Consider the following 13,694-nt stretch of genomic DNA (forward strand, 5'->3'; position numbering starts at 1 on the left):
GGTAAAGGTGAGGTGTGTATAAGAGTATGGAACATAAAAGAAACCATAAATAGTTCCCTCTTGCTGGAATGTCAAGTTTGAGAAAGAAGGGTAGTTTATTTTTCTTCACTTGTAAAATGGAGATGATAATTATCAGTCTGGGTTGTTCTGAGCAGTAACTGAGGTGACATGCACATGCCCAGCATAATCCTTGGTGCACTAGATGTTCAATTAATGTGAATTTCCCCTTCCCTTTGCCTTTCTTCCCCAACTCTCCTGTCTGCCCTGCAGTTTTCCAAGACTTCTGCCCTGGTTGCAGCCCCATCAAATGCTCACTAGGAATTGGATCCAGCCTCTTGGCTGATTGTAACTGGTTTCTTCTAATCCCCTTCTACATCCATACTCCAGACATCAAAAGTATTTTTCTACTATGGAAATCTAAGGGTATACCGTTAAAACCACTTCATGAAAAATTAAGGATGTGAGCCAATATGTAGCTAAAAGTATGTCCATTGCAATGCGATTTATTCTAGTGAAAAATTGGAAGCAACCTAAGTGTCTAACAGGGGATCAGGTTAAAAAAAATGGTATATCACTACTGAATGGTACATCATATTCACAACATGAATGAGATACAAAGCTGTTTGTAATATGTTAAGTGAAAACAACATATGTAAAATACACATAGCATTCTGTTTTTGTTTAAAAAAAAGTGTGTGATGTGAGTGTTTACATTTGTCAGAACTCATCCATGGTACACTTAAGGCCTATGCATTTCACTGCTTGAAAATTTTGCCTCAAGAAAAGGAGAGGACCTAAAACAAACAATGAACTTTAGTTAATGATAATACACACCAACTTCTTTAGGGGTGAGGTGTAGCAATGTCTGCAACTGACTTTGAAATGCATTTTAAAAAATCACATGGATTGGTGGATGGATAAAAGAATAGATCTGCGATAGAGTAAACATAGCACAGTGTTAACACTTGCAGATTCTATATGGTGGGTTTATGGGTGTTCACTGACAATTCTTTAAACTGTTCTGTACTTCGGAAATTTTTCATAATAAAACATGGAATAAAAACATTGTGTTTGTGTGTTTATACATACACATACACACACATGCACAAATATGCAAATAGAGGAAAAGCCTCAAAGGGCACTTGCCAACACATCAACACTCCTCTCTAGGTAGTACAGTTCTAGGGAATTTTACTTTACATCGATGGTATTTTTTTTTATTTACATTCTGTAATTTTTTTGCAGTAGAAAATACTGCTTTTCATTTTTAAGAACCACAAAAGTGTTTTTGGCAATGCATGCTGAATATATATATACATATATATATACACACACATACATACATATATATGTATATGGGGTGAAGTGTCATGTCTATAATTCACTTTAAAATAGTTCAGTAAAAGATGTACATGGAAAAATGTCAATAGTTGGTGACTTCTAGGTGTTTCTAAACCCTGTTGTACACATTAAAATCACCTGGGGAGCTTTAAAAACTCCCCATATTCAGACTACATCCCACACAAATTAAATCAGGGTCTCAGGGGGTGGATGCCAAACATCAGGTTTTAAAAAGCCTCCCAGCTGAGGTTGTAACCGAGGTTGAGAACGAGTTGTCTATGTGGTGGGCATATGGGTGTTTGTTGTATTTCTACTTTTCTCTGTATTTGAAATTTTTCATCAAAATACAGGTTCCAGCACAAATAACACCCCTTTTTATTACAAATGCTTTTATTACAAAATCATAAGCATGTAATTCTGTAACATGACAAAATCACACTCACTCAAGCAGGCATTACTTCTGCTGGACCCTGTATATTTTTTAAGGGCAGTAAAAGTGATTGCAAAGCAAACCATCCATGCCTTTCTCCAGCCACTAGGAGGAAACCCTACACTGTTCAGCGCACTCTTCTGGGTCCAGCATCCCTCAGCAGCTCTGTCTCTCGTCCTCCCAGTCACAGGGCTTATCACTCAGGCTCTTCTTAGGCCCAACTGGGCCCCACACCTGCCCTCCCCTGGATGTGCCAGTTGGCTTTACTCTCCTGTTCCTGGCTGCAGGCCTGCATGCTGCTCTGTCTCCCTGAGATTCAAACACACTCTAGAAGCCCATGTTCGTCTCTCTCTTGCCTCACTACAGTCCCAGCAATGAGGGTTCTGATTCTCATTTCTCACTTCATTGCAGCCTGTCAGGAACAGGTCATCTAGCCATGTGCATCCATTCTCCAGCCCTGACCATGACTGTGATACCTATGCCCATGGGCCCTCAGACAGCAGCATGGGCTCCAATCCCAGCTCTGTTCCTTTCTAGCCGTGGGATCTTGGGCAAGGTGCATAACTCTTCTGCACCTCAGTTTCCTCATCTGTAAAATGGGGTAGATGGTAACAGTAGCTACTTCAAGAGTTGTTTTCAAGGATTGAACTAGTCAATTTATACTTAAATTGTTTAAGTTAAAACAGTGCCTGGCATAAGAGCAAGTATGTCTTTATTAAATTTGAGCTACTATTATAATCATCCAAGCAGAGGAGAGATAAGAAAGAAGCCTCTTCGTTAAATGGTTGGGCATTACTTTTAAATTTGTTACTATTTAAAATTTTTTTCTTATGAAAAATTTCAAGCATACAGAAAAGCAGACAGTATAGCACAATACAATAAATATATACCCACTATATAGATGCAAAATTTTCTTTTTAAAAAATAAAGATTTTATTTATTTTTTTAGAGAGGAGAAGGGAGAAAGAAAAAGAGGGAGAGAAACATTGCTGTGTGACAGAAACATCAATCGATTGCCTCTTGTACACCACCAACTGGGGACCTGGCCTGCAACCCAGGCATGTGCTCTGACTGGGAATCAAACCAGCGAGTGACCTTTTGGTTTGCAGGCTGGTGCTCAACCCACAGAGTCACACCAGCTAAGGCTACATGCAAAATTTTCAAGTTTTTGCTATATTTACTTCATATATATTATTTATATATATTTTATATGTATGTAAGTATGTGTGTATGTATGTATATATGTATGTATTTTTGGTAGATAAATCATTTAAAGAGAATTACAGATATGATATTGATTCCTCAGCATGCATCATCAGAAAACAAGGCCATTCTCTTATATAACCCCTACACCATGATCACAGCAGTAATTCCCCAACAGCTAACGTTCAGTTCACATTTAGATGTTCCCTATTGTCTTGCCAATATCTTTTAGGGCTGTTTTTCTCAAACCAGCCTCACAATATGGATCAAGCATTACATGTGGTATTTCTCTTAGATCTATGAATGTACAATAAACTATCTGTGTTGTTGTTATTCATATTCAGATTACTATCTTCCCTCTCTTCTAACAAAACCCACCAGAAGAACAAGCCTGTATCTTTGGGCCCAACCTTTCCCTGGAACAATCTCTCCCCTAGGGAGGTAGCCTGATGTGCATGGCCCTACCATAGAATATCTGAAGAAAAGCCATTGATAGGCAAGGGCAAGTACCTGGCCTGGAGTTCCAGGGAGCGCTGCTTTCCTGACACCAGGAAGGTTCGAGGCAGATTGAGGTTGGAGCTTTCCTTTAGCTGAATGGAGGGAGAAAGAGGCTTTACGAGGCCTATGGTGTTCCACAGGGCCCTCATCCACATGCATTCACAGACTTGAGGCAAAGTGAGAACATTTTTGTTACAACCTCCCAGCACCAAGGCCCCACTTTGGGTCCCCATTTCCCACCTCCTGGTGCTTACCTCCATGCCATCTACATCAATGCGTGCCCGCACGCTAAACTTCTGGCCAAGGAGCCGCAGCCTGGGCACGCAGTAAAGGAGGCGGTCATTGAACTAGAAAGGAAAAGGTTTGGGATGTATGTGCAGATGACCCAGGAAGGCTGTGGCCCTGCTCTCTTCTCTTATAAGTGTCCTGAAGCTTTAGTACTGGGGACTCAAGGCAACAGATGGAGAAAACAGCCTAGACAGATCACAAAGGTCGCAAGGAAAGAGCCTAAGTATGAGAGTTACTTCATAGTTGGGTGACCTTGGGCAAGTCACTTCTCTCTCAGTCTTAGTTATATCATCTGTAAAGTACAGGGGAAAACATTCCTAGTGTAGAGAGTGAAAGTACAGTAAGTTAATGGAGGAAAGACTTAGTACCAGGACACATAGTCTTGAGTGAGTACCAGGTCAACATGTGCGGGGGGCATGGCCCACCCACAACCCCACATCCGGCACTTACTAATATGAGGTATCGGTCTTGAGTGGTCCCATTCTTCGCTGACAGCTTAAGGATGTGGCCTTCTTTTATGAGCTCTTTAGTGGGGCTGACAATGTCTTCCTCGCCCCCTAGCAGCTCATATACTTTCAGCAGCTTGTGCATTCGCTCCTGGTAAGAGACAGTGAGCAAAAGGCAGGATTGCGGTGCTGGCCTCCTCTCAGATGTTCACAAGTTGCAAGCCCTCCAGGACAGAGACACCACAGGTGGGTGGCCAAGGAAGGGCAGGGCTAGGAGGGTCACTCACCATTTTGCGGATGGCAGCATTAGAATGTTCTGCTGCTGTGGCTATCAGCTCCAGAGACTCTGCAGGCAGAGTGGGAAGGAAGTTAGATATAGGACTAGCAGAGGTGCTCTTGGGGGCATCTTTGCTTTCTGAATACCTCTCCTGGACTCACTACACCCTCCCCATTCCAGGAAGCAAAGATGTCCATAGCTACATCAAGTAAAATCAGAAAATGTCTCAATTAATACCACAGTAGCAGAATCATAATACATAGAATAGCTGGCAGCCAATAAAATCCAAGCTTAACAAGATTATTATTACCATTAAAAATAACAACAATAGTTATAAATGTAACTGGAAGGAAACATACCCATGTTTTAACCAGTTGTCTCTGGATGGTGGGACTACAGGTGGTTTTTATTTAGATTTCTCTGTGTTTTTCATTTTTTTTGTTTTTGTTTTTCATATTTTTGACAAAGATCATGTATTACTTTTATAATCAGAAAGTCACATAAAGAAGCAAAAAGATGATCCTATTCTTTGTCTCAATAATTCTGATTATAAGAACTATACTCAGAAAATAAATGTTGTAGGTACAAATGCATTTTGGTTGCAGCAGTGTTTATAACAGTGTCAAACTGGAAACAGATGGCCAACTATAGGGATTCAGTTAAATGAAGTAATGTGCATTCATATAATGGTCTACTAAACAAACTTAGCAAATGGTGCTTGTGTATGGTTTTTCATAATTTGGGAAGTGCTCAGGATATTTTAAGAAAAGAAAGGGATACAGACTTGAATATACCAAAAATTCTCAATTTTGCAAATACACATACAAAAAAAAACAACCCAGAAAGAATATGTCAAAATGTTCCTTGTGCTGATTCTCTGGGGGCTTATATCACAGGTGATATCTTCCCCCTACCCCTTTCATCTTTCCTTTAATTTCCATATTTTCTGTAGTAACCAGGTATCATCAGGAAAAAAAATTGCCATGAATTCCTATATATTTCCATACAGTAACAAATCCTGCCCACCATGCTCAAGGCCCAGCTGCACTGCACCCCATTCCTGTCTATACAGTGCTAGGTTTTCCCACTCAGGAAGTGTCTGTAATGGAGGGGTACAGGTGCTTCTGAAGTGGGTGCATATGGTTGACAAACTAAGTCTTACTTTCCTAGGAGGGCTTCCTTCCATGACCAAGTCTTGGTGCTAAAGATCTGTGGCCTCTTTCCAAGATCAGGCCTTTCAGGTGCCAGGCTCCAATTTCCAACCACTCCTTTACTCTATCTGCCAGAGGGAGCTTTCTTATACATGGCTTGCTGTCACTCCTCTACTCGTATGTGCCAATGGCTCCCCCATGCCTACAAGATAAGGACCCAGCCTTTAAGTCTGGCATTCAAATCCCTTGGTGATCTGGCTTCTGATGACCTCTCTAGCGTTCTCTACTTGCCTCTCAGCATGTCCTGTCTTGCCTCACCTGGCCAACTGCCACTTAGTCTTCTGGGTTCAGCTCACTTCCTCTAGTAAGTCTTCCCTGAATTCCCAGGCTGGGTTATGACCTTGTCTGGGTTCCCACATTCCCCTTAGCTCCACTCTCTGTCCTACTGGTCACACTGTGTGTTTGTTGTATGTTTATACGTCTGCATTTGTATCCTGCAGTAGACCAGGAGCCCCTAGGATGGAGTCAAGATCCTACCACCCTTTCCAGGGCTCCCCAACAGATGCTTTGCATAAATTAGTTCTTTCAGTCCTCACAATAACCCTATAAGATAGGTGTGATTGTGCTGTTTGTCCTGTGGGAAAACTAAGACTCAGAGAGAAGAGGTGGTGGCCTTAGATTGTCTACCTGGGAAGCAGCAGAGTTGACAGCAGAGCTGGAACTGCTCTTTCAGCTGCCCTTTCTCCTATACATTCTGCATCTCCTCCATCCCAGGGAAGAGGGCACGCTGGGTGGTGGATGTAGGGAAGGGGACAGGAAGAAGACTCCGGCAAGCAGCGAGCATACAAGCTCAGGCCTGTGCAGGCTGCTGGACTCTGACTAGAGGCTTTGGTATTGGGATCTTTGTCTGGAGATGTCTTATGTGGGAAACAGACTGGCATTTCCACAGCTCCAGTGTGTGCAGGCTCTTTCTGGGGGGTCAGTGTGGGGGGTCTCAGTTCAGGAATTCATTTGGGGGGTCTAGGCTAAGGAGCACAGTTTGGGAAGATTGGTGTAGGAGCTTGGTATGGAGGTTTTGGTGGGGCCTGGTCTGGGCTTGGCAGTCTGGGACCTTATTTGGAGTTCAGTCTTGGGCTCAGGGTAGGCAGCTCAGGCCAGGAGTTCCAGCTGACCTGATTTGGTGAGGCCAGTCTAGGGTCCAGGCTCAAGAATTCAGCCTGAGAAGTAGAAAGTGGGGGAGTCAGCCTGGGGGACCAGAGATATGACTCAGTGGAGCTCAGACCTAGAGGCACTTTCTGGGGTTCCACCTGGGGATTTTAGTCTAAGGGGAAAAAACAGGGAGGTCGGCTTAAGATCCTGGCCTGGGGAACTTAGTAAGTATATATTGGGCTGACTCTCATTCTGAGAAGCTCGGGAAACTGGACTGGGAAGTTCTTTGGGGAGGGGTCTCATCTTTGCGCTCAGTGTGGGGAGCTCAATCAGCCATGCTCAAGCTCTGAGGTTCAATCTAGGGACACAGGTAGGGTTGAGATTGGTATAAAACAGAGACTTAAGTTTAGTGAACTCAATCTGGGGACTGATTTTAGGGGTACTTAGTATGGAGGGTGTCAGCCAGGGCATTCAGTTATAAAAACAGCTAATATTTATTGAGCCTTTACCATGTGCCAGACACTGTGCCAAAAGCTTTACCTGGATTATCTCCTTTATTCTCAAGACAACTCTTTGAGGTAGGTATCATTATCATCACCACTGTATCAGAAAGCTGAAGCTGAGAGACTGAGGGGCTTGCCCAGGGACACACAGATGAAAAAAGGGACTCAATCTGGGGCTTAGTCTAGGGAGCTACACTGGCAGCTCACTTGGAGGGGGGTCCAGTCCATGGAGCTCATATAGAGCATTTCAGTTTGGAAATATCATGCTAGGGATCCAGTATGGAAGTAAAATTGCAGAACTCAGTCCTGGAACCTCAATGGGGACATGTGATTCTGTAGAATTCATGGGCTCTGAGCAGAGAAATGAGATGGGAAGCTTCTTGTGGGGACCCCAGTGGCAGTGAGGAGATCTAGGCTCTCAGGATGGAGCCCAACCTGGAGATGTCCATCTGCTATTCTCAACCTGGGAATCTCAATCCATAAATCCAAGTCTGGGAGGTAGGAAATGGCGGTCTTTGGGGGAAGTCAGTCTGGGAGTTGAGACAGATGATCAGACTTGGAGCTTGGCATGGCTAGCTTAATTTGGGGGACCTGGGCTAGGGAAAATGGTCTGGAGTTTCTACATGGAGCTCAGTCTGGGCAGCTCGATTTTGGGGTTTTCTCTGGGGTTCACACTGGGGAACTCTAGAAATCCATTCTGAGGGCTCAGTGGTCTGAGTCTGTGGGATGGGTCTTGAGTGTAAGTCTTCTGGGCTCAGGCTAGAAATTTCAGTCTGAGGGACAATAAATGGAGGGGTTAATCTAGGGTGCTCGGTTTGGCAATACCCATCTATAGAACGGTGGCCAAAGAGATCAGGCTGGGAGGCTCTTTCCAGGGAATCTCATTCTGGGACGTCAGGCTGAGGGTCAGACTGAGGGCTCTAACTGGGAACCCGAGTCTGGGGATCTCAGTTTGGGAAAACCAGTGCAGGGGATCTATGACTGGAACCTCAGACTGGTTCAGCCTGTCAGGATGCCAGTCCAAGGGAATCAGGGTGGAAGGTTTTTTCCAGAATTTCAGGTTATGTAGCTCATCTTGGCATCTCAGTGGGGGCTTTCATTTGGGGAGAAGAATATTAAACTTAGTCTGCAGATGTTTGTTTGTAGGGCTCAGCTATCAATTTAGGTGTCTATTTCTTTCTAGAGGTCCAGGCTTGGTAGGAAAGTGCCCCATCTTGTGGGGAGGAGAGGGCTCAGTTTGGGAAGTGGATATGACTGTCTGCTCCTGACTCTTGTGGCTTTCAGGACCCCACACTTTTCTGGTTTTCTTCCTACCTTTAGGGCTTCTCCTTCCTAAGTCTCCTTTGCTGAATTTACCTCCCTCAGCTTTGTCTTTTGGCCCCTGTTTTCTCCATTTACACTCATTCCCTAGGTGATTGTGTCCAGCCTTATGGCTTTGCATACTGTCTATGTGCCAATGACATCCAGATATCTCTCCCTGGGATCCTACACTCATCTTTGGCATGAGTCTAACTGGCAGCTCACTTTGAACAAGTCCAAAATCAAACTCCTAAGTGCATATTAGGAACTATTACCACCCGCCCAAAAATTTGCAAGTCATTCTTGACTCTTTCTCCTGAGCCACACCCATTCCACCCTAGTTCTTTCAGTGCTATTTCCAAATACAGTTGGCTCTGAACAACATGGGTTTGAACTGTGCGGATACACTTATACGTGGACTTTATTCAATAAATTCTATAAATGTATTTTCTCTTTATGTTTTTCTTAATGACATTTTCTTTTCTCTACTTTATTGTAAAAATACTGTATATAACACATATAACATATGTTAATCGACTATCATATGCTATCAGTAAGGCTTCTGGTCAACAGTAGGCTATTTGTAGTTAAGTTTTTGGAGAGTCAAAAGTTATATGTGGTTTTTTGACTACATGGGGGTTGGTGCCCCTAACTTGGCATTGTTCAAGTATCAACTGTATAATATATCTTGAATCTAACCATTTCTTACTACTCTCACTACTACCATCCTAGTCTTAGCCAACTTTTCTCACTTAAATTATTGCAAAAAGGCCTCTAACTGGTATCTTGCCTCCTTCTCTTGCTCACAATCAATAAATACCTCCTCACGACTACCCTCTGCATTCAGAATAAAATCCGTCTACTGATCTCTGTCTTCAAAGTCTTGCTCCTCTCTCCAATTCTATTTCTACCTTTCTCTCCTCACTTGTCATGCTCAGGTCACACTGGTCCTCTTGTTGGTTCAGAGATAAGCTGCCACCTCCTCCCCTAACTTCTGTCTTAGGAACTCTGCACCTGCTATTGCTTCTGCATGGAATACGGTCCTCCCAAATCAGTGCTCTTCCCCAATTGACACGTGGCTCCCTTCTTCTTGTTATTCAGGTTTGAATCAAATGCCTTCTCTTCAGAGAAGCCACCCAATCTAGAGTAGGCCCCCCTAGTCAGTTACCTCACCCTCTTATTCACTGAGTTACATATAGCACTTGTCTAATATTTTCCTGTGTTTTTTATTACAGTATGTCCTCAAGATCATCAACTGGTTCTTGGAGCTGTAGAGAAATAACGTATAATGAAACCAGTTTTACCATAGGCTAATTGATGCAGGCAAGAGTTAAGTTCCTATGGCATCTCATCAATGTTCTAATGAAATGGCATAGAAGGAAATGACATTATTCGAGGACCTACTGTACCTTTGTGTATTGTCTATCTTCCTGACTAGAATATACACTCCCTGAGATCAAGGACCTTGTCTGTCTTATTCATCTTCATATCCCCTGTGCCTAAGACAATGTACAGAACACAGAGGTGCTCAGTAACCTGTTATGGTACTGAAGGAACAAATTGAAATAAAAGCCTGGGGGAGAGAAAGTTGGGGAGACTCTGGGGAGCACTTTTTGGGGTGTGACACTGGGGTGAGTTTCATACTGGAGGAATCAGAATTAAACAGTTTTCTAGTGGTTAAGTGTAGGGAGGCGGTATCTCAGCTTAGAGATCTATATCTTGGAGCCAGAAAATATTGAGTCCAGTTAGGGATGCTCAGTTCTGGAGAGGTGTTTCTATGGGGCTCTGATCAGACTTGTAGTTTCTTTTGGGAGGTTCATTCTGGGCAGAGGCTGTCAGTTATGGAGTGGAGCTCTACATGTAGAGGATGGAAAATCAGAGGCTCAATGTGACAAATCTCTTTCTGTGGAGCTTAAGTGGAGATTCAGTTAAGAGGGCTTGGCCTGCCATCCAAATACTAACCAGGCCTGACCCTGCTTAGCTTCTGAGATCAGATGAGATTGCGCGTGTTCAGGGTGGTATGGCTGTAGACCAATTAAGAGGGCTTGGCCTGAGGGGTCAGTCTGGGCTCTCAGCCTGGTGGCTCAGCCCCTTTGGGCTTGGGGCAACTTTATTTGAGGACAAATCTAGGGGGTCAGCCTTGGAGTCTTGGCCTAGGAAACACATGGCTCCCGTTGTGGGATCATTCTGGGCAGGCCCCTCAAACTTTTGCCATTACAGTTGAAAACTTCAGACTGGGGACCTCCTGAATGTCCTGTCTGGGTCATTAGGCAGAGATCTCAACCTGGAGGTAAATCCTTGGTTCTCACTCTAGAGCCTCAATGTGGGCCTTTCAGCCTGGAGTTCCTACTCTGGGATTTCAATTATGTGCAATGGAAGGCTGACCCTGTGAAATAAGTCTTGGCGGGGGGCTGTGCCCAGGTGTGCGCACTCACTTTGGGCGTCCTTGCTGTCCGGTGAGCCATGGGGCAGTTTTAACAGATAGTCCTTGAGAAGCAGCTCATAACGTGGGATACGTTGTACGGGCTCCAGCATGTGGTGTTGCAATGTCAGGTTGCCACAGGCTTCCTCCTTCTGTGACAGATAGAGGCAGAGGGGCTCAGGTTCGGCCACAGAATCCCCCACCGGGTCCCTGCAGACCTCTCCTCCCTAGCCTACCCCATCCATCTTTACCACTTACCTGCACCTCATGGATGATCACTTTAAACTGGGTAGAGCGCTCTGTCCAGGTGTTGACCAGCTCCACGGCCCGGTCAAAGTTTTTCACATATTCGCCATACATCTTGAGGAAGGGTGCCAACTTTTGTAGGATGTCTCCAATGCGTGGGTAGCGGTCCCTGGGGTGGAAGCAGGGGTTGACACGGTTCTGTTGATCCTTGTCTCCCAACCCCGTTCCTACCCCATAGGTCTCCAGCCCTAGGCAGAGACCTATGGAGTCTCTTAGTCCTGGAAATCTACCTCTCTGCCAATCTACTCCTTAGGAAATTCTGCTTCTATCATTGGCCAATTAGGACAAAGAGGCTTTGCTTGACCGGAAACTATTGCCTGGGCTGCCACCTACCCCAACTCTGCCCTGCTCAAGCACCAGGAATGATAATTCTTGGAATACCTGTGCTGATCTAACTGCAAGGGCCACTTCAAATAGCAATTTTTATTTATTTATTTATTTATTTATTTATTTATTTATTTTTAAAGTTTCACCCAAGGATATGTTTATTGATTTTAGAGAGAGGGAGAGAATGAGAGAGACAGAGAGAAATATTGACATGAGAGAGAAACATCAATTGGTAGCCTCCTGTATATGCCCTGACTGGCGATTGAACTCACAACCTTTTGGTGTATGGAATGACACTCCAACCACTCAGTCACCGGGCCAGGGCCATACACTGATTACTGATTTTGCACCCAGTCCTGTGTTAGGTGATTGTGGGGACACAAATTAATCACACTTAGTGGGGCCCTGAGTGGGTAACAGTCTGGTATGGGAGGCAAAGTGACCCGGCCTGGTTGCACTCCTCAGGAGTCTCAATCAGCTAGGGGACACACAGGACCATGCCTGGGCCAGCCTTCAATGGTCACAGTCAGTTGGGGAAGTGTAGGAACTGGCTTCATGCCAGCTCCATCTGGTGAGGGACACATACTTTATCCTATGGGTGTGGGGAGTGTAGAGATGATTTTAGGCAGGAAATGACATGGTCTGACTTTGAGAAAGACCATTCTGGCAGGTGGTGTGGACTCTACAGGATGGATTGAAGAGGAGAGCCTGGAGGCTGGGAGGCTGCCTATCACCCCTGCACATCTACCTGAGGCCTCAGCTCAGGCATCACCTCTTCCCTGGATCCTTTAAGTTTGGTCCATTTGTCTGGATTCCCACAGCCTCCCATTCTGAGCTGTCAGAGCACTGATAAAAAAAAATAACAACAGCTCACATTCATTGAGCACTTATATACTGTTTTAAGCCCTCTACATGTATTGGCTAATTTAATCCTTAAAATATTCCTACAAAGTAGGCTATTATTACTACCCTTATTTTATTGAGAGGAAACTGAAGCACAGTAATTCAAGAAACTTAACATCACAAAGCTACAAATGGCAGAGTTGGAATTTGAACCCAGCCAATTTGGCTCTCAACCTCATACTCTTAAGGGCTTTGCTATTCTGTTATAATTTTCTGAGTCCTAGACTGTGTTTCCCATTAGTTTGGGAGGGCCTAGAAGGCAGATCTTGGGCCCGATTCTTTTTGTGACAGGTGGTAGGAGGAGAGGGCAGGGAGGAACGAACTCGTTCACATATCTAGCCTGGGCTCAACAGGCAAGTGGACAGGAGGGTGGGCAGCTTAGATCTGGGGCCCCTCACCATTCTTCCATGCGCTTCTCTAGCTCAGGCAGCAGAAATTGCTGGTGGAAGCAATATATGGAGCAGATGTTAGAGAAGATGCCGTGGACAACATCAGCCGGGAAGGAACTGCGGTTCCGAGCTTCTTCCAGCAGCCGGGCACAGAACACCTGTGGGACAGGAGTACTCAGTGCAGCTGAGCCTGGGGCTTGGCTAGGGAGGGGGCAGCTTGCAGGTGAGGGCAGTGTTTGTGGGCAGCTCTGTGGACCTTTGGGATCAGCATGGTCTTGAGACTGAGGAGAGAAGGAATGGAGTTAGGTTTGCATGTGGGGTTGGATTTCAGGTTGTCAAGGTTAGGACCCGGAGGTAGGCACTGGAACAATGACAAGTCAGGATCAGAGTCAAGGTCAAAATTAGATTCAGGGCCAGAGAGAAGGTTGGAATTAGATCTGTTCATTTAGCAAATATTTTTGAGTGCCTATTGTGAGCCAGAGAGTGAAGAAGGCAGACAACAGTCCCTACGCTTAGGGATTCTAATGAATTTGGGGTCAGGGTTAAAATGAGGTTCAAGGTCCGGTTTACAGCCAGGGCTAAATTCAGGATCTGGGTCAGAGTTGCAGTCAAGGCTGGTGTACCCTCACAGGGTTAGGAATGAGGGTTAGTACAAGGATCAAGCTTGGGGTCATAATCAAAGTTGACTTTAAGGACAGGAAGGGGTCAAAGTCAGAGAGGAGCCTTACCACCTCTAGATTCTGGCTCCAATGGTAGGGTTGC

At 44.7% G+C, this 13,694-nt stretch overlaps 1 protein-coding gene across 1 annotated transcript in view; it reads right to left on the minus strand.

Annotated features, from left to right (window-relative positions):
* The window catches only part of FGD1 (FYVE, RhoGEF and PH domain containing 1), a 38,060-nt gene that overhangs the window by 4,716 nt on the left and 19,650 nt on the right, over window positions 1-13,694 (minus strand). The window contains exons 6-12 of the mRNA XM_054565731.1: window positions 12,942-13,090; window positions 11,266-11,422; window positions 11,021-11,159; window positions 4,494-4,552; window positions 4,211-4,357; window positions 3,727-3,819; window positions 3,485-3,564 (exon numbers count right to left, since the gene is read on the minus strand). Of these exons, the coding sequence (XP_054421706.1) occupies window positions 3,485-3,564; window positions 3,727-3,819; window positions 4,211-4,357; window positions 4,494-4,552; window positions 11,021-11,159; window positions 11,266-11,422; window positions 12,942-13,090 (824 nt within the window). The remainder of the gene's footprint in view (window positions 1-3,484; window positions 3,565-3,726; window positions 3,820-4,210; window positions 4,358-4,493; window positions 4,553-11,020; window positions 11,160-11,265; window positions 11,423-12,941; window positions 13,091-13,694) is intronic.

This window comes from Pteronotus mesoamericanus, unplaced genomic scaffold (genome assembly GCF_021234165.1).
Source record: "Pteronotus mesoamericanus isolate MK-2021 breed Mesoamerican mustached bat unplaced genomic scaffold, CSHL_Meso_final contig_166, whole genome shotgun sequence".
In the NCBI taxonomy this organism is placed as follows: Eukaryota; Metazoa; Chordata; class Mammalia; order Chiroptera; family Mormoopidae; genus Pteronotus; species Pteronotus mesoamericanus.